The 15448-nt window shown below is 40.2% G+C and overlaps 2 protein-coding genes across 2 annotated transcripts in view; one reads left to right on the forward strand and one right to left on the reverse strand.

Moving 5' to 3' along the window:
• Positions 1–281: 281 nt before the first annotated feature.
• LOC115789492 (lipopolysaccharide-induced tumor necrosis factor-alpha factor homolog) lies at positions 282–3447 on the forward strand. The gene is made up of 4 exons (XM_030742938.1): positions 282–547; positions 693–726; positions 856–988; positions 2989–3447. The coding sequence occupies exons 2-4, from the start codon at positions 702–704 to the stop codon at positions 3095–3097; spliced, it is 267 nt and encodes an 88-aa protein (XP_030598798.1). The 5' UTR covers positions 282–547; positions 693–701; the 3' UTR covers positions 3098–3447.
• A 48-nt stretch (positions 3448–3495) lies between these two features.
• Positions 3496–15448, reverse strand: part of mslnb (mesothelin b) — a 30250-nt gene continuing 18297 nt past the window's right edge. The window contains exons 40-65 of the mRNA XM_030742924.1: positions 15217–15431; positions 15032–15117; positions 14535–14671; positions 14326–14451; positions 14054–14244; positions 13868–13962; positions 12617–12744; positions 12347–12474; positions 12136–12253; positions 11791–12009; positions 11501–11671; positions 10984–11133; positions 10801–10865; positions 10586–10715; positions 9869–9954; positions 9658–9787; positions 9314–9504; positions 9074–9164; positions 8810–8939; positions 8520–8710; positions 6453–6611; positions 6234–6370; positions 5873–6015; positions 5682–5776; positions 4990–5365; positions 3496–4021 (exon numbers count right to left, since the gene is read on the reverse strand). Coding sequence (XP_030598784.1) covers positions 3951–4021; positions 4990–5365; positions 5682–5776; positions 5873–6015; positions 6234–6370; positions 6453–6611; positions 8520–8710; positions 8810–8939; positions 9074–9164; positions 9314–9504; positions 9658–9787; positions 9869–9954; positions 10586–10715; positions 10801–10865; positions 10984–11133; positions 11501–11671; positions 11791–12009; positions 12136–12253; positions 12347–12474; positions 12617–12744; positions 13868–13962; positions 14054–14244; positions 14326–14451; positions 14535–14671; positions 15032–15117; positions 15217–15431 — 3759 coding nt within the window. The 3' untranslated portion in view covers positions 3496–3950. The remainder of the gene's footprint in view (positions 4022–4989; positions 5366–5681; positions 5777–5872; positions 6016–6233; positions 6371–6452; positions 6612–8519; positions 8711–8809; positions 8940–9073; positions 9165–9313; positions 9505–9657; positions 9788–9868; positions 9955–10585; positions 10716–10800; positions 10866–10983; positions 11134–11500; positions 11672–11790; positions 12010–12135; positions 12254–12346; positions 12475–12616; positions 12745–13867; positions 13963–14053; positions 14245–14325; positions 14452–14534; positions 14672–15031; positions 15118–15216; positions 15432–15448) is intronic.

Below are 15448 nucleotides of genomic sequence, written 5' to 3' on the forward strand. Positions count from 1 at the left end.
CATGTGTAAGGAAACTCTTGATGTGAAATGATGCTGTTGTACACATTTTAGAATGGGGCTTTATAAATGCAGAACAGATACCACCGTATGACCATGAATTCAGTACTGCAGTGCACACAAATGGTTTAATGTCCAGTCTAATTTGGAGCAGCAGGAACATGTGCTGCTAATTTCACACTGAATGGAGGATTATGTGGGTTCAGTCACTGCTGGGCACTACAAGCATCTCAGAAATGTCTTTCCCACATGTTTTTACATCGTTCAGCTCTGGTGTACCTCACAGGAGGTATACAGAATATATGCTGTGACACTAACACACAGTCAAAGTTGTCAGTGTGGCACCAGAGTTGCCAGAGTACGCAGAAATAAGACTATATTGAGGGCTTAAAAAAAAAGAAAAAAAAGAATAAGAGTATTTGCTTTGGGTTGGGTCAGTGAGGTTCACATAGACAGTTTGAAGATCTCATGACTTAATTAAGTAAATGAGGCTGAAGGGGAAGAAAGTTCTGCACTATGGGAAAACTCACCTCTCTGTTCGACACAAACTGTAAGTACCCTGTTTTAACTTTTGCTGCTTTAAGATTAAACCTAATGTTGAAGATTCTGGTTTTAATTGGATTTTAGTGTTTTTTTTGTTGCACTTGTGAGCACTCAGCTTTTGTTGTTTTGTTGTTTTTAATTTGTGTGCACAGGAAAAAAAAATGGCAAATGCACAAGTGCCCGTTGGTGAGTTTGTACCATACAGTCTGTATTATTAGACCAAATGGTTATTACTCTTATGAGCTGAGCTCTAGCTTCCTGTATTTTTATTGAAAACCTGATTCTGTTCAGCATTCCCTCCTTGTTTTTGCGTAGCGACGGTCAGCCCGCTGGGAGACAGTCCCGTTCAGATTGCCTGCCCTAGCTGCCATCAGACAGTCCTTTCCAAGGTGGACTACTCCGCTGGTTTGCTCACCTACCTTTTCTGTGGAGGGCTCTTCTTCTGTGGGTAAGAAGGGTCAAAGCATTCACTTATTATGTAATTGAAAGATTTTCTACAGCCCTGATAGCAAGAGATGGGATTAGTCTGGCAATGCCTGAAATTCAAGAAAATAGTTGAAAGCTCCACAGAAGCTTGTTAATTAAACTGTTTTATGTTATCCAGAGACAAACATGATGTCGTGTAAATGTTAATTTCTGCTTCCTGTGTTAGTTACACAATAACTTTATTAGTTTATGAATGAGTTACTAAAATTTGGTTCATATACAATGATCATTTATCTACCTTTTCACTGCCATCTGGGAAATTATTGCCAATTTTTTCACATGTGATTTACTGCAAATACTGTGTACAATTAATATATATCTTTATGGCTTCATAACCACTGAATCGAAATAACGATTAGAGAGGGTTGATGGTAAACATCGTCCATACATCCATGTGTTCAATAACAACTACAACTCCAATTTCAAAAATGTTGGGATGCTGTGTGAAATAAATAATAAATTGATTTTTAATTTAATGGTAGCAGCACGTCTCAAAAAAGCTGGGACAGAACCATGTTTACCTCTGTGTAGCATCCACACTTCTTCTAACAAAAGTCTGTAAACATCTGGGAACTGAGGAGAGCAGCTGCTGGATTTTTGGGAGAGGAATGTTGTCCCGTTATTGTATGACAGACAATATGTTGCCAAAAGTATTTACTCACCCATCCAAATCATTGAATTCAGGTGTTCCAATCCCTTCCATGGCCACAGGTGTAGCAAACCAAGCACCTAGGCATGCAGACTGCTTCTACAAGCATTTGTGAAAGAATGGGTCGCTTTCAGGAGCTCAGTGAAAAAGACTGAACAAGTTTCCTCACTACTAAATATTCCACAGTCAACTGTTAGTGTTATTATCACAAAGTGGCAGTGATTGGGATCAACAATAACTCAGCCATGAAGTGGTAGGCCACATAAAATCACAGAGTGGGGTCAGCGGATGCTGAGGCGCATAGTCCACAGAGGTCACCAACTTTCAAGTCAATCACTACAGACCTCCAAACTTCATGTGGCCTTCAGATCAGCTCAAGAACAGAGCACAGAGAGCTTCATGGAATGGGTTTCCATCTTATGTCACCAAGTGCAATGCAAAGCGTTGGATGCAATGGTGTAAAGCACGCCACCACTGGACTTGAGAGCAGTGGAGATGTGTTCTCTTCTTCTCCGTTTGTCAGTCCGATGGATGAGTCTGGTTTCGGTGGTTGCCAGGAGAATGATACTTATTCGAATGCATTGTACCAAGTGTAGTTTGGTGGAGGGGGGATTATGGTGTGGGGGTGTTTTTCAGGAGTTGGGCTCGGCCCCTTAGTTCCAGTGAAAGAACTCTTAATGCTTCAGCATACCAAAACATTTTGGACAATTTCATGCTCCCAACTTTGTGGGAACAGTTTAGGGATGGCCCCTTCCTGTTCCAACATGACTGCACACCAGTGCACAAAGCAGGTCCATAAAGACATGGATGAGAGAGTTTGGTGTGGAAGAACTTGACTGGCCTGAGTCCTGACCTCAACCCGATAGAACACCTTTGGGATAAATTAGAGCGGAGACTGTGAGCCAGGCCTTCTCATCCAACATCAGTGTGTGACCTCACAAATGTGCTTTTGGAAGAATGATCAAAAATTCCCATAAACACTCCTAAACCTTGTGGAAAGCCTTCCCAGAAGAACTAAAGCTGTTATAGCTGTAAAGGATGGACCGACATCATATTAAACCCTATGGATTGAGAATGGGATGTTACTCAAGTTCATATGTGTGTGAAGGAAGACAAGTGAATACTTTTGGCAATATACAGTAGTGAATGTCAGCTGTCACATGTCCCCATTTGAGGACATGTGACACCTGGGATCGGTTCCAGCCCTTCACGGCTGTGAACTGGATAACCAGATGAAGATGGAGGGATGGATGGAGGTTGAAAATATAACAATATGAGTAAATAAAACTGAAAATAGCTGTTGTCTTTTCCAGCTTTGTTTTAGGCTGCTGCCTCATCCCGTTCTGTGTGGACCGTCTGAAGGATGCCAAGCACACCTGTCCTACCTGCAAGACTGTACTTGGCGTGTATAAACGTTTATAACTCAAAGAGCTGCAATGATTTGTTGATTAACAGAAATGCCATTTTCAGCTATTTTGATTGGAGAGGCACACATTGTAATGTGGACCAAATGCCAGTATGAATGCTTAAATACAACTGACTGACATATGCACAGGGACCACATGTTGGACACAACTTGAGATTTGAAGGCTCTGAGAAATTATGCAACATATTTTCTGCCATTTTACAGATAATACAAAGCTCTAACTAATGAAAATATTTACTCATAATTGGTTTTGTAACTAAAGTTGCTGTTTGTTGTTTGGTGTAGTGACTTTTTAACAGCTTCTCCCTCCAAACGTTTGAACATTAAAAAACTGAGATCAAACAAATAATGAGCTCTGATAACGTTTGCAAAGATATACGATATATATTTATTATTAATATCTCAAAGGCATTTTCAAAGTAAAAGTGGTTAAAGAAAGTGCTATTGTGAAAAGGGATACAACTATATAAAACCCAAAGCTGTTACCTGACAACTCCATTTTCTGTTTAATCTTAGTTTTAGCAATCAACATTGTAACTGAACCACCAGATGAAAAACAATTAAAGCAAAAATATGAGTTAAAAATGATGTAGTGAAAGGTTTCAGAGCGTACAAACCTGCTGCTCAAAGATTTAGTAATCAAAAATACATTATTTACATTTATTGTCTTATTGCACATGAACTATTTTCTTGACAGTGAGCAATACAAAGAACAAAGCAAACACTCTTCTGTTTAACATTATTTCCTTCTATTAGAGATAAATAAAAAAACATTATTTCAAGCTATTATCCACTTATCAACCATTTTGGATTCCAAAGTCCAATAATCATCCACGAGTGCAGTTTTCTTCACATCAAAACGTGCTGAGCAGCGATGAGGAGTACGAGGAGAACGAGGAAAGAGAAGCCAGTGCCTCGTACTGGGGGTGCATTGGGAAGAAAGAAACATAAACTCACGTTAGAGATCAATACCATTGTATTTTCTGCCCTTGATTTGACGTTTTTTTTTTTTTTTTTTTTAATCTGTAATATTGATGTAATGCTACCATATCAGCGACTCTTCAAAGACTCGTCAGCAAAAGCAGTTTCATATCTTGCGGGCTTTTTAGAAAACTCTTAAACTGCTCTATTTGTCACAGCCAACCCACTCAACACAAAGTTCTTTTCAACACCTTTTAACAACCTCTAAAAGTCAAAATCTGTCTGGAAGTGAAAGACTGAAAGTTCAAAATGTGTGCATGTAGGCAAAACAACTGCACATTATTAAAAATATATAAAGAAAATCTTACTGGGTCATAAAGTCCTCCAGCACTGGTCACACAGTGGATTTGCGCTACTGTGGGAGTTTTCATTTAAGGTAAGCACAGGAAATGCTCTTTGGCTTTAGAGGTTAACGGGCTTACTGCGGCTGTCTTAATCTGCTATTTTTTACTTTTGCTCTTGAGTGTTTTTACATTTGAAAGACTGAAAAAATTACCAATCTGAGTATTTCTGTACTACAGCTGCTTTTAACAGGGCTAAGGGCAATTATTATTATTGTTATTATTATTATTGCAATTATTGTTAAGTCATCTTTATTTCTTACACTTGATTATGGAAACATTATAGACTGTCAGTAAAGTCATCACTAAAAGAAAGATTGCCCAGAACTGGAGGGCTTTTCAGTTAATGGGGAGGAATGCAGATTTCATAAAGTTCCAAAGTATCTCATGTGTTCTTATAACTTCCTTAAATATCACCTGCATTCACAGTAATCTTGTCAAATCCATTATCAGGTATTAGGCACTCCAAACTGTGTTTACACAGTATTTATGATGTGGTACTGTGGCCTTATCTGAGCTGCTGTTCTTTGAATGTTTTACCCCATGCTACCTTTTGTAATACTCACATGTGGAGCTGGATCCAGAAGATTTTGTTGTTGATATTATTGCTGATGTTGTCATTGATTTTGTTGTTGAAGATGTGCCTGATGTACTGCCAGTGGAGGTGCTGGCAGTTGGGCCGGTGGACGTGCTGACGGTTTTGCCAGTGGACGTGCTGACGGTTGTGCTGGTGGAGGTGCTGACGTTTGTGCCGGTGGAGGTGCTGACAGTAGGGCTGGTGATGGGGTCAGCCTTGCCACCTGTAATATCCACTCCTAGCCTATTAAGATCTGACTGGTACTGATTACTGATCCAGTTTTGTACCACTGGCACATTTTCATATAACTTCAAAGTTGGGAGGTTGGCACCAAGAAGACCTTGAACATCAGCAACAGTCAGGTTCTAGGGAGAACAGAGCAGATAGATGAGGAAATAAATGCACACTTTATCACACTCTGATCCTTCAAGAGAACAAAAAAAAAAAACTAGATTTAGTTTTACAAGTTATCAGGCACGTTTAATGAATTGAGTGAGGTAAAGAACTACTTTCAGGGCCATCCATTTACAACAACAACCCACCCCCCACCCCACCCCCACCCGATGGATCTTACAAAGACTTCTGGCACAGGTAGTCTAAATTTAAAAATGAAAATCCTAAAATTAAAAGTTAAAACTATGAAACACAATTATGAAACACACACACACACACAGCACTGACCATTATAACATTCTCAAGCAGCCCAGTGAAGGTTGTGAGGTCCATGCTGACATTGGCAGACACTAAACTCTGGACAAATGCAAGATCTGCACCAGCTGCAAGACGGGAAAGAAATGAATGGTTAACTTTCAGCCGTGTTTAAGTGAAGGTTTTATGCATACAGTGTGGGGGGGTAGGGGGTGTTTGCTTACATAGGTACGGTTGTATGAGCTGATAAGTGGAAACAGGGACAGTTGTGGAGCGGGTTCTTTGGGTAAATGATTTCAAGGCGATGGAGAACAGTTCTTTCTTTTGATCAGCGGTGCAGTTGGACATGTCCAGTTTCTTGGCCATTCTGCAGATGATAAAAACACACAGAGATGGTGTATGGTAATGATGGTGTGTGGTAATCTTATAACACACAGATTATGCATATTTCTCTTGGTTTAATATGTTCTTGTACCCTTCAGATATTACCAGCCTCTAATGTCATGGCATTTTTGTAAAAATAACCTCCTAACAGACACACACACACACACACACACACACACACACACACACACACACACTTACTTGAGACTTTCTTGGGAAATGTTCTTCAGAACTTGAACATCCAGGGAGCACAAGTTTGGTCCTCCAATGGTGTTGATCTCTGCGGTGCCGAGACTATTCCCCTTTATACTCAGATACTTGGTGATGATGGCTCTAGCCTTCATGAGGAGAACCAAGCAATGATGAGAAGACACGTAAAGTAAGCACACACAGACTTTACGCTTTGTTCTGTCTGCTCACCAGACTCGGGTCCCACATCCCATTTATGGGGTCCATCAAAGCAGCGAGCGTGTCGATCTCAGTGATAGTCCACATGCTGATGTCTTCTACAGTGGCTACACGAGACGCCATGCTTAAGACCTGAACCTGATTTTCTGGGATGGAGCTGGGACTGTAAGCCTGTAAATGTGGGAAAGTCACAGGAAATTTAAACTCAAAGTAAAGTTACAAATTATTCAAGCAGAAAATTGCTAAAAAAACAAAACAAAACAATTACAACTACAATGCAGCAACACCACATAAAAACAAAAATTCAGCATGTGAAAAAAGTGTAGGCTCATGCGTAACCTCTTTAACATCATCCTCAAAACCTGAATTCTAATCATTTAACTGCTTAAACCATCTCTGTAGAGTTTCCCAATCAAATGCTGATAATGTCTCTAATATTTCAGTCTTAATAAAATGAAACGCTACTATTTTCCTAAACCAAATTTCCCCATTTTGTTTTTACATTGATTGTTTAGTTTCATTTTTATTTTGGGAAAATAAGTTTTAGCAAAATAAAAAACAAACTACAACAGAGTGCATGGCTTAGATTCTAGATCCATAAAATAGTCTGCTAATAACACAAAATACAGTATCAAACACTCCATGCAGACTTTCTCCAAAAAGCCCCCCCCCCTGCCACGCTGAATTGGATAAGTGGAAGAAAATGGCTGGTTAAATAATATCAATGCTTTGTAAAAAAAAAAAAAAAAAATCATGAAATAAAATGCTGATATTTTATTTCTTGCATTTTTGTGGGATTTTACATTTTTACCTCCAAACCACATAAAAAAATTCTGGCTGGCCTTTGTCCATACTCAGTTAGCACTCTGGACCCCGGGGTGCTATCCGAGTACACTGCGGACCGGATCTACCCTAGAGTTTTCCCCTATTGTTTATAGGCTTTATTTACTCTGGAGGCGGCTGCAGAACTTTGTAACAGGAGTCCGATATGAGTCGGTGGGTCTGTGAAGCTCACTTCTGACCAATGACAGCAATACTGAGGTGAGTTTTTGAGAATAACCTGAGGTTTTCTGTCAGTAAGCACTGCTGTTTTTGCTGCTGTCAGCCTCTGCTAGCCAGCCATTAGGGACTTTTATTTTATTTTATTCAGATGCAGGTACCGTTGTCTCTCTCCTTCATGGTTTTGATTCTTTGATGACATGGACTCCCCTCTCCAATGATAAAATATAGGTATGATCCTTCATACCCTAAGTCTGATAGTACAGCCACAAATTAAATTTTGCTTCCACAGCACACAAATGCCCATGACTTCTCTTCTTACTTGTCTCTAGCATACTACATATAGTCAGAAAGGAGATGTCCTTCCTGGCCACTGTATTCAAATATGGTGGGTAAACATGGCGGCTCCCACCATGCCTGCTCCTATGTATTTTTAATAGATTCATTATGTTCGCATCAATCAATGCATCTGCATCAATTTGTTGGAACACATAATTACCCACTAATTTATGTATAGTTATGAGTACAATATTCTTTTTTTTTCTATAAAACTAAAAAAAATTACTGCTTGTACCTTTAATAATTCATCCTGCGTCTCCTTCAAAATCATATTTTTAAATATGACTTTGTTAACACAGTTCTGCAGTTCAACATGACTGAACTGAATTGATTGAATTTCTGGATGTAAAAAAATTGAAATTAATGAATTATGGTTTAACTGAAAAAATCTGACTGTGAATGTCCTCTTTGTGTTACTAACAGACTGGTGACCTGTCCAGGGTGTACCCTGCCTGTCACCATATGATAGCTAGGATAGGCTCCAGAGTTCATGTAATCAGTCACTAGTTTTAAGTTTGATTCAATAGAATATGACATATACTTTGCAAATTACAGTCACATTTAGAGCAAAATAGATGATAAAACCCATGTGATTACCATTACTATCACAGATGTGTGCAGTATCCTTTGTTTCTCAGCCAAAGTGCTCAAGTCCAAAAAGGAGTGTGTCACTCCACATCTCCAAGCCCATCCTAGTTACAAACTGGACTACAAACATCCTCACAGAGTTTGGTTGCCTACCTGTCGCAGCTTGCTGAGAACAATCTTGAGGTAGTCGTCTTGGTCCAACTTTTGAGTGATGGCATCCAAGTTATCCCTCACAATGGTGGCATTGAGGCAGATGTTAAACTGGTTTATATCACTGTAGTCAAGGGGGAAGGCTTCACTGCTGATAGTGACACGGGTTATGAAACCCACAGTGCAGTCAGTGGCTGAAACAAAAGAAACCAAAATTTTATATATATATATATATATAAAAAAAAATGTTTAATGTGTGAAATGGACCGGGCAGTTAACAGAGGGAAACCAACCTGGAGATTGCTTTAACTTATTTCTAACGGAGATTGCCATTTCCCTCTTAAGCTTCTTTATCTTCTGCCTGCTAACTTTATTTTTCCTGAGAATGGCCAGGAAGTACTTCATGAATTCACGTTTTCTTTTCTGCTCACAGGAACACAAACAAAAAGGAAGAAAGAAAGAAAAATACATTAAAAAAAAATCAAACTTAACCCATGTCAGTTCAACAGCAGTCCAACAGTGCTGCCGGTAACAGCACACATGCATGTAGTGCTTACTTGGTCAAAATAATCATAGAAGGTTGAAGTCAGATATAGTGGCAGCATCCCAAGATCCTTCAGAGTTTGAACAGTCCACTTTGAAGGAGCTCTGATTATCAAAACAAAAACAAGCAAAAAATAAATCATAAAGGTGGTTATTTTAAAAGACACCAAAGGGGGAAAAACATAAATCTGGTGGCAAGGAAAAAACCCTAACCAAAGAAAAAATCTGCCACAGCGGTGAGGCTGTTTATTTACCCGTATTTGGTTTTCCCATTAATCAGAAGAGTCTGAGCAGCAACTGCTTGAGCATCAGTGAGATCTGAGCATCCTTTGAGTTTTTCCAGGATGGATGGATCTGAGTTTTGGATGTAGGACCCATCCAGGATGCAGCACATGTTTCCCAAAACTGATATGTTATCTGCAGTTAAGCTTGTGTTTGTTATACCCTTTAAAAAGAATAGAAACCCCCATGAAAACATTAAACAAAACCTTATTGCGATGACATTGATTTTCAATATTTTATGCAGTAATTAATATGATTACAGTGGCATCCAATTTTTTGAATAGCATGAGAAGCAATGTATGGTTCGAGGACTCACCAGGCAACGCTTTGCATTTTCAAACAGGGCAGTTCGTATGTAGCTGAGAGCCGGGGAGAAGACAGAGAAGTCTGCATCTCCCAGCTCTGTCAAATAGGACCTGCAGCTGGCCTGCGGCACCAGTGAGTAACTGCAGGGGGAAACAGAAGCCTCAGCAGTCATGACATCCACCATTTTGCTTTAATTCAGCACAAATAAACAGTATTCTTACTTATAATACAGCAGCACATCTGGAGGATAGAGACTGAAGACGGTGGTGTTTCCATCTCCTTTAATGTAATTGTACATGCAGGTCAGCTGTTGGTGAGAAAAAAAGGCAAAACGGTTATTGGGATTTTGTATTTTTGCATTTCCCATCACAGAGGGCTTGAAATCAAACAATTGATTAACTGTATAAAAAATGGCTGTAATTTCTAAATTGTTAATGCAGCGCTTTCATTAAACCTCTTTAATTAAAGCTGGAATTCTGTACTTGAATCACATCTTGATTATTTGATTTAAGATCCACTGTGGTGGTGCACAGATGCAACACCTCAGAAATTATGACTGAGTCCAATGGGGAATAAGATATGTAATTATAACATGATTCATGGGCTATGTGTGTTATATTACACTGTCTTAAGGGCATTTTAAACAATTGATACAAACTAGAGGTCCAATATGTTCACTTTTTAGCATTATATCTGATAGTGACTTTTTAAAAAAATCCATAAATGCTCTAAATACTATAATGGAAGTAATGTTGACGCACACTGATTCCCTGATCTAACTATAATACTCACCTTAATCTTAATACTCACCTATGACATGACTTAAGTTTTTATCCCCAACATGGAGTTAAACCTCCACAATGTGACTGTGTAAACAGATTTATGTCCCCAGAACACGAGTAACACACGCACACACACACCTTCTCCTGCCCTCTTACCTGAGTCTCCACCAGTGTCACCTTGTTGCTGCCCGTCCTCCGACAGGCTCTGATCAGCTTCTTGATTTGCACTATGCTAATGGCCCTCACTCCAGTGCACGTGAACCCTTGCAGCACAGAGGATGACAGACTGCACATACACATACACACACACTGTTAGGTCTCCACCTACGGGATGTTTCCCTGATTGGTCTCACAGACTTAATGGAACTCACTTGTCTGGACCTCCCAGCTGTGCGGTGGCACTTTCCACAGTTATCACGCTGAAGAACAATTCAGCCTAACAAAACAATAAAAAGAATACAAAGTATGTAAACAACAGGCATGTAGCAGATCGCAACACAGCAATAAAAATACAGCTACAACAAAAATAACAACAACAGTATTTCATCTTCTACCTGCTGCTGTATCCATTTCTTCTTGTTGAGATTGGTGACAACAAAGTTGCTGCTGGAGAAGTCCACCAGCAGGGGTCGGGGGATCTTAGTGCCCAGATCATCTGGAACGTTCTCGATTACTTTCTCGTTGTTGCTGTTCACTGATATGATCTGGGAAAAGACAGGCAGTGATGGCAGTTAACTCTCTGTGGAAAACTTTCTGTCTTTTCCTGAAGTAGCTGATGGAAGCGTGTGGTTTAAATCAAGTTAGTTGTTGTTTATAACATTGTGACCCATTTAGATTTAAATGTGTGTGGATGCTGTCTCTACTGTAGCTTCTCATAAACATCCAGTCTTTTTGACAAGTGGCAGTGATAGGGTGAAAGGGTAAACAGGGTGGTGAAACCAGCATTTTCTGGATAGGTGTGTAATAGCACAGCTATCCAGATCCTGTTTTGTTTTTTTTGTGGGTTATTTAAACAAAACCAACTACATTTATTGATCATTGAATGAAGGCTGTAACAGAAAGCTGTCATACCTGAGTGACAACGCTCTCTTGGATGATCTCAGGACCAGAAAGCAGGTTTTGCACCAATGATGGGTTTTTAAAGGCTTCTAGCAGTAGGGAACTGTTGATTTGCTCGAACTCTTTGACAGACACACCCATGATAAGAGTTCCCAAAGCTATCAGTGATGACGAGCTGTTGAGCTGGTGGAGTGGAAAAGTGTGGAAGCAGCACACACGTAAGAGAGCATGACCACAAAGATGATTTAAATCCCACTGAAGTCAACCTTAGAATCTAAAATCAAACAACAGGCAGCAACTACCTGTATCATGCCTGAAGACAGCAGCAACTGGATGATGGCCCTGGCCTGACCTTCGTTCCAGTCAATCACACTGGCGAGAATTCCGAGGGCAGCTCTCAAGTCCTCGGGTTTGATTGACTGGATCTGGTTTATGGACATGCCGGAGCTTTCATTGCCGAGGGCAGCAATGATATGGGCATCAATTCTGTCACCAAAGTTACCCGCCAAAGCAGCACTGATCTTCACACGTGAAAAGGAAAACTTTGTCAGTAATAGTGAGATTTGTGTGCGCAGCTTAAATATTCCAGGGAACAAAGATTTACTCTCTTTAAAAGGATAAGCAAATTGTTGCTGTTCGTTTCTTACCTGTGGGTCCAGGTCTGTGCAGAGATCTGTGAGATTCATCAGAACTATCATAGTCTCTTCTGGACTCAGTTGGGTGTATGCAGGACCAGGAGCGATACACCGACACAGCAGAGGAAGACTACAAACAGCGATGAATAACATTTATGGAAAAATACAGTACACATACATGTGAAGTGAAGTGACGCAACATATTTTATAGGTTTAAACTCACAGTAAGGGGTTGAAGTTGCTGTCCTGTTCATATATAAGCTCAGTATAGTAAGTAGTGAGGTTCTCAGGTATGACAGAGTGGTTGAGGAGAGCGATGTTCAGAGGGTTCACTGTGAACACCTGAATAACCTGCAGGGAGGGGTGACAAGCATGTCTTCACGTCATGAAATTGTCAACTTTTTTTTTTATTAACTTATGCTAATATGGAAAAACAAAAAAACAAAACAAAAACTGAGCAGCAGTTTAAAATTCTCCGATGTAGATTCTGTACCGTCTGAGAGCCAAATGTTAGAAGATCGTCCAGAGTGAGGAAAGACATGAAAGGCCCGATGTACTCGGCAAACCACGCTGTGGAGTTCAGTTCTGGGTCGCTGGCGATGTAACACCTTGGGTTGGCATCTTGACAAAAAAAAAATATATAGAAATGTTAACAATGTATGATAATAATGAAGAAAATAATTTTAAAAAATACAGTCTGTAATCATGTCAGTGAAGTGCAAAGGGAACAATCGTTTTTTGTGTGTGTGAATTCTTCAAATCAGATCAAAAAATTAAGCCAACCATAACACGGTCTCACTACATTAATACAACAATTTTCTAATAAGTTTCAAAGGTTGTATTTTATCTTTTGTAAGTTTAAAAAAAAAAAAAAAACTTTAACAGTTTTGGATTTTTAACAAATAAAAATACAGGAAATTTCATGAGTTTAAGGAAATTATAGTTTATATTTTCTTACATTTTACCATCAGTCTGCTGATTGTCAGCAAACTTTGCAGAAGTTGAACTTTTCTTGTCTTCTCGGCAAGCAAATGCACATCTACCATGTTCAACTACCAATGACAGCGAAGGATACTGTTGCTTGAAATATGACAGGGTGGTAAATGCAATAGAGGGTTATCTAGGCAACCAGGGCCTGAGCTATGTAGTTATGGGCGGGCCTCGGGGGTCCAGGCCCACCCGGTATATTCACTGTGCCCCCTCAGCTGAATTCTACTGCTACACTTTGACTTTAAGTTACACTAATTCATACAATTTGGTAATGAAAAACGTAAACACCCATATTGCTGATAAGCTATCGCAGTGTGAGCTCAGTTCAATAATTTGGTTCACAGCAGTTTAGCGCTTCTGCAGCAGTTGTGGTACCCAGAATGACTGGAGAGGACACTGAGCAGATGGGCCTGTGTGGGTCAGACTTTGGGAAGTACCTCTCATGTCTCTTTGAATGTAAAAAGAATATTTTGTATATTATCTTGATTTAAGCCTGAATTAGCATCTCATTTAATATTCCAGTAATTTAAGGATGCATCTTGCATCAGATTAGCTAGCCAGGGCTAGTCATAGCTGATCACTCCCAACATGTACCGTCTGGTCCGGTTAAAAAACGACAAAGCAAAACAAACAAATAAAAAACAAACAAAGAACAAACAAACAAACCAGCAAGAATGTCAGATTGAAGCCTAAACTATTTTTCCCTGACTCATCACTGTTACAGAAGTTACATCGGCATGCTTTAAAGACTTGCCTGTGCCGATGTAAAGGTAAGTCCTGATGGTGCTGAACACATCGCTCCTCATAAAGTCTGCATTGGTGTAGTTGTATACACCAAGGACTGAGACGCTGAAACACAACAAATATCAGTCAGATTACAAAAAAAAAAAAACTGCACAATTACCTCAAAGGGAGCATAAAATGTTGTAATAAAACATACAGTTTTTGGAAGGCCAGGCAGGAAGCGTTGTATGTGACACCGGGACTGATCAGATCCTTTGTGAGGAAGGCCAAGTAGTTCTTGAGGCGCAGGTCAAACCAAGCGTTGACATCTGACCTTTGGGTGCTGCTGAGCGCCATGGGCCAGACGCAGGGCAGGGTGGGTCGCCTCACCACTTCTGGCAGAGTCTCCTGCAGCCAATGTACAGATTAATGTGTTTATATCACAGTGTGTTTGCATTTCTGTGTGTGTTTGTGCCCTGGAGTACATACAGTTTGTAGAAACTGTGGCATCTCTCTGTAGTTGTTGTACAGCTCGCAGAGCTCTGCGTCGTTGTCGACAACATGAGGACGTCGCAGAAAATTTCCAAGGTCTGATGGAGGCATGGAGTTTATCAGCTGGAAGAACAGAAGATAACATATAAGACATTGTCCTCCTCCTTTTTTCATATTCACTCCTGATAGCCTTTGACGCTACACACCAGTTGGAATCTGTCGTGAGGAATGAGCGACAGGAAGGTGGTGAGGTTAGGGAACTGGAACTCCATGAAAGAGCTCTCCAGGAATTTGTAGAAACTGCGGTTGTAGTTGTCACCGTAGCAGCGGAGAGGTTCTGAGCCTACAGAAACAGATTACCAGTCAGTAAATTTAGATGCAGAGCCACAAAGCAGATTATAACATGGGAACATAAGCTCAGGCTTTGTTAAGCCATCTGGAATGAACTAAATAAATAAGTTTTGCTTGTATGCTTCTTCACATAAAAAGTGACACACACATAGAGTAAAGTGACAAGAGAGCTAGAGCAAAAATACACTGCCTGACTCCTCCCTCAATTTCACACAGCTGGCGGCCATTGTGTTAGGGAATGTGAAAGCACTGGTGTCTTACTGCAAAGCCACAGCCCTGTTTCCCAAAGCATTCCTATCAACCAACAAGAGAGTTTAAAGCCATGTTTTCTGGTTTCCTGGGTTATCGTTACCTCTGAGGGTCTGAATGATGTGGTCATAGATTTCCTTCTGTGTTTCTTCGCTGAGCGTTGTGATAGTCATGTTCAGGTTCTGTACACTGAAACACCCAAAACACAAAGGTTTTAGTTAAAAACTGGTTTTTCAGTCAGATCAGTGAAACCAGCCTGTAGTTTGGTGCTTGTAACTTTAGGCTCACCCCACGTGTTCGGTACTGCAGCTCCTTCCTGCCAGTATGCTGAAGTATGGTGCAACATGGACCGGTGAAAGCTGCACCAGCAGGGGGGGCAGTCGGTGTTGAAGCCAAATCAATACCACTGAGTCGTCCACCGAGTGCTTGGAGAGATTTGCACGATCAAACACAACTTGCAACATGGTTGACCGCACAACTAAGGGGAACGCGTTTTCTTGACCCTGCAGAAAAAGACAAA

Source organism: Archocentrus centrarchus, chromosome 1 (assembly GCF_007364275.1).
Source record: "Archocentrus centrarchus isolate MPI-CPG fArcCen1 chromosome 1, fArcCen1, whole genome shotgun sequence".
Lineage (NCBI taxonomy): Eukaryota > Metazoa > Chordata > Actinopteri > Cichliformes > Cichlidae > Archocentrus > Archocentrus centrarchus.

What these genes read in the sequence shown, in the direction of transcription:
- LOC115789492 (XM_030742938.1), top strand. Translation starts at nt 702, where the DNA reads ATGGCAAATGCACAAGTGCCCGTTG. An exon ending in AAATGCACAAGTGCCCGTTG is followed by an intron (nt 727 to 855) that starts GTGAGTTTGTAC and finishes GTTTTTGCGTAG; the next exon opens with CGACGGTCAGCCCGCTGGGA. An exon ending in GGAGGGCTCTTCTTCTGTGG is followed by an intron (nt 989 to 2,988) that starts GTAAGAAGGGTC and finishes TGTCTTTTCCAG; the next exon opens with CTTTGTTTTAGGCTGCTGCC.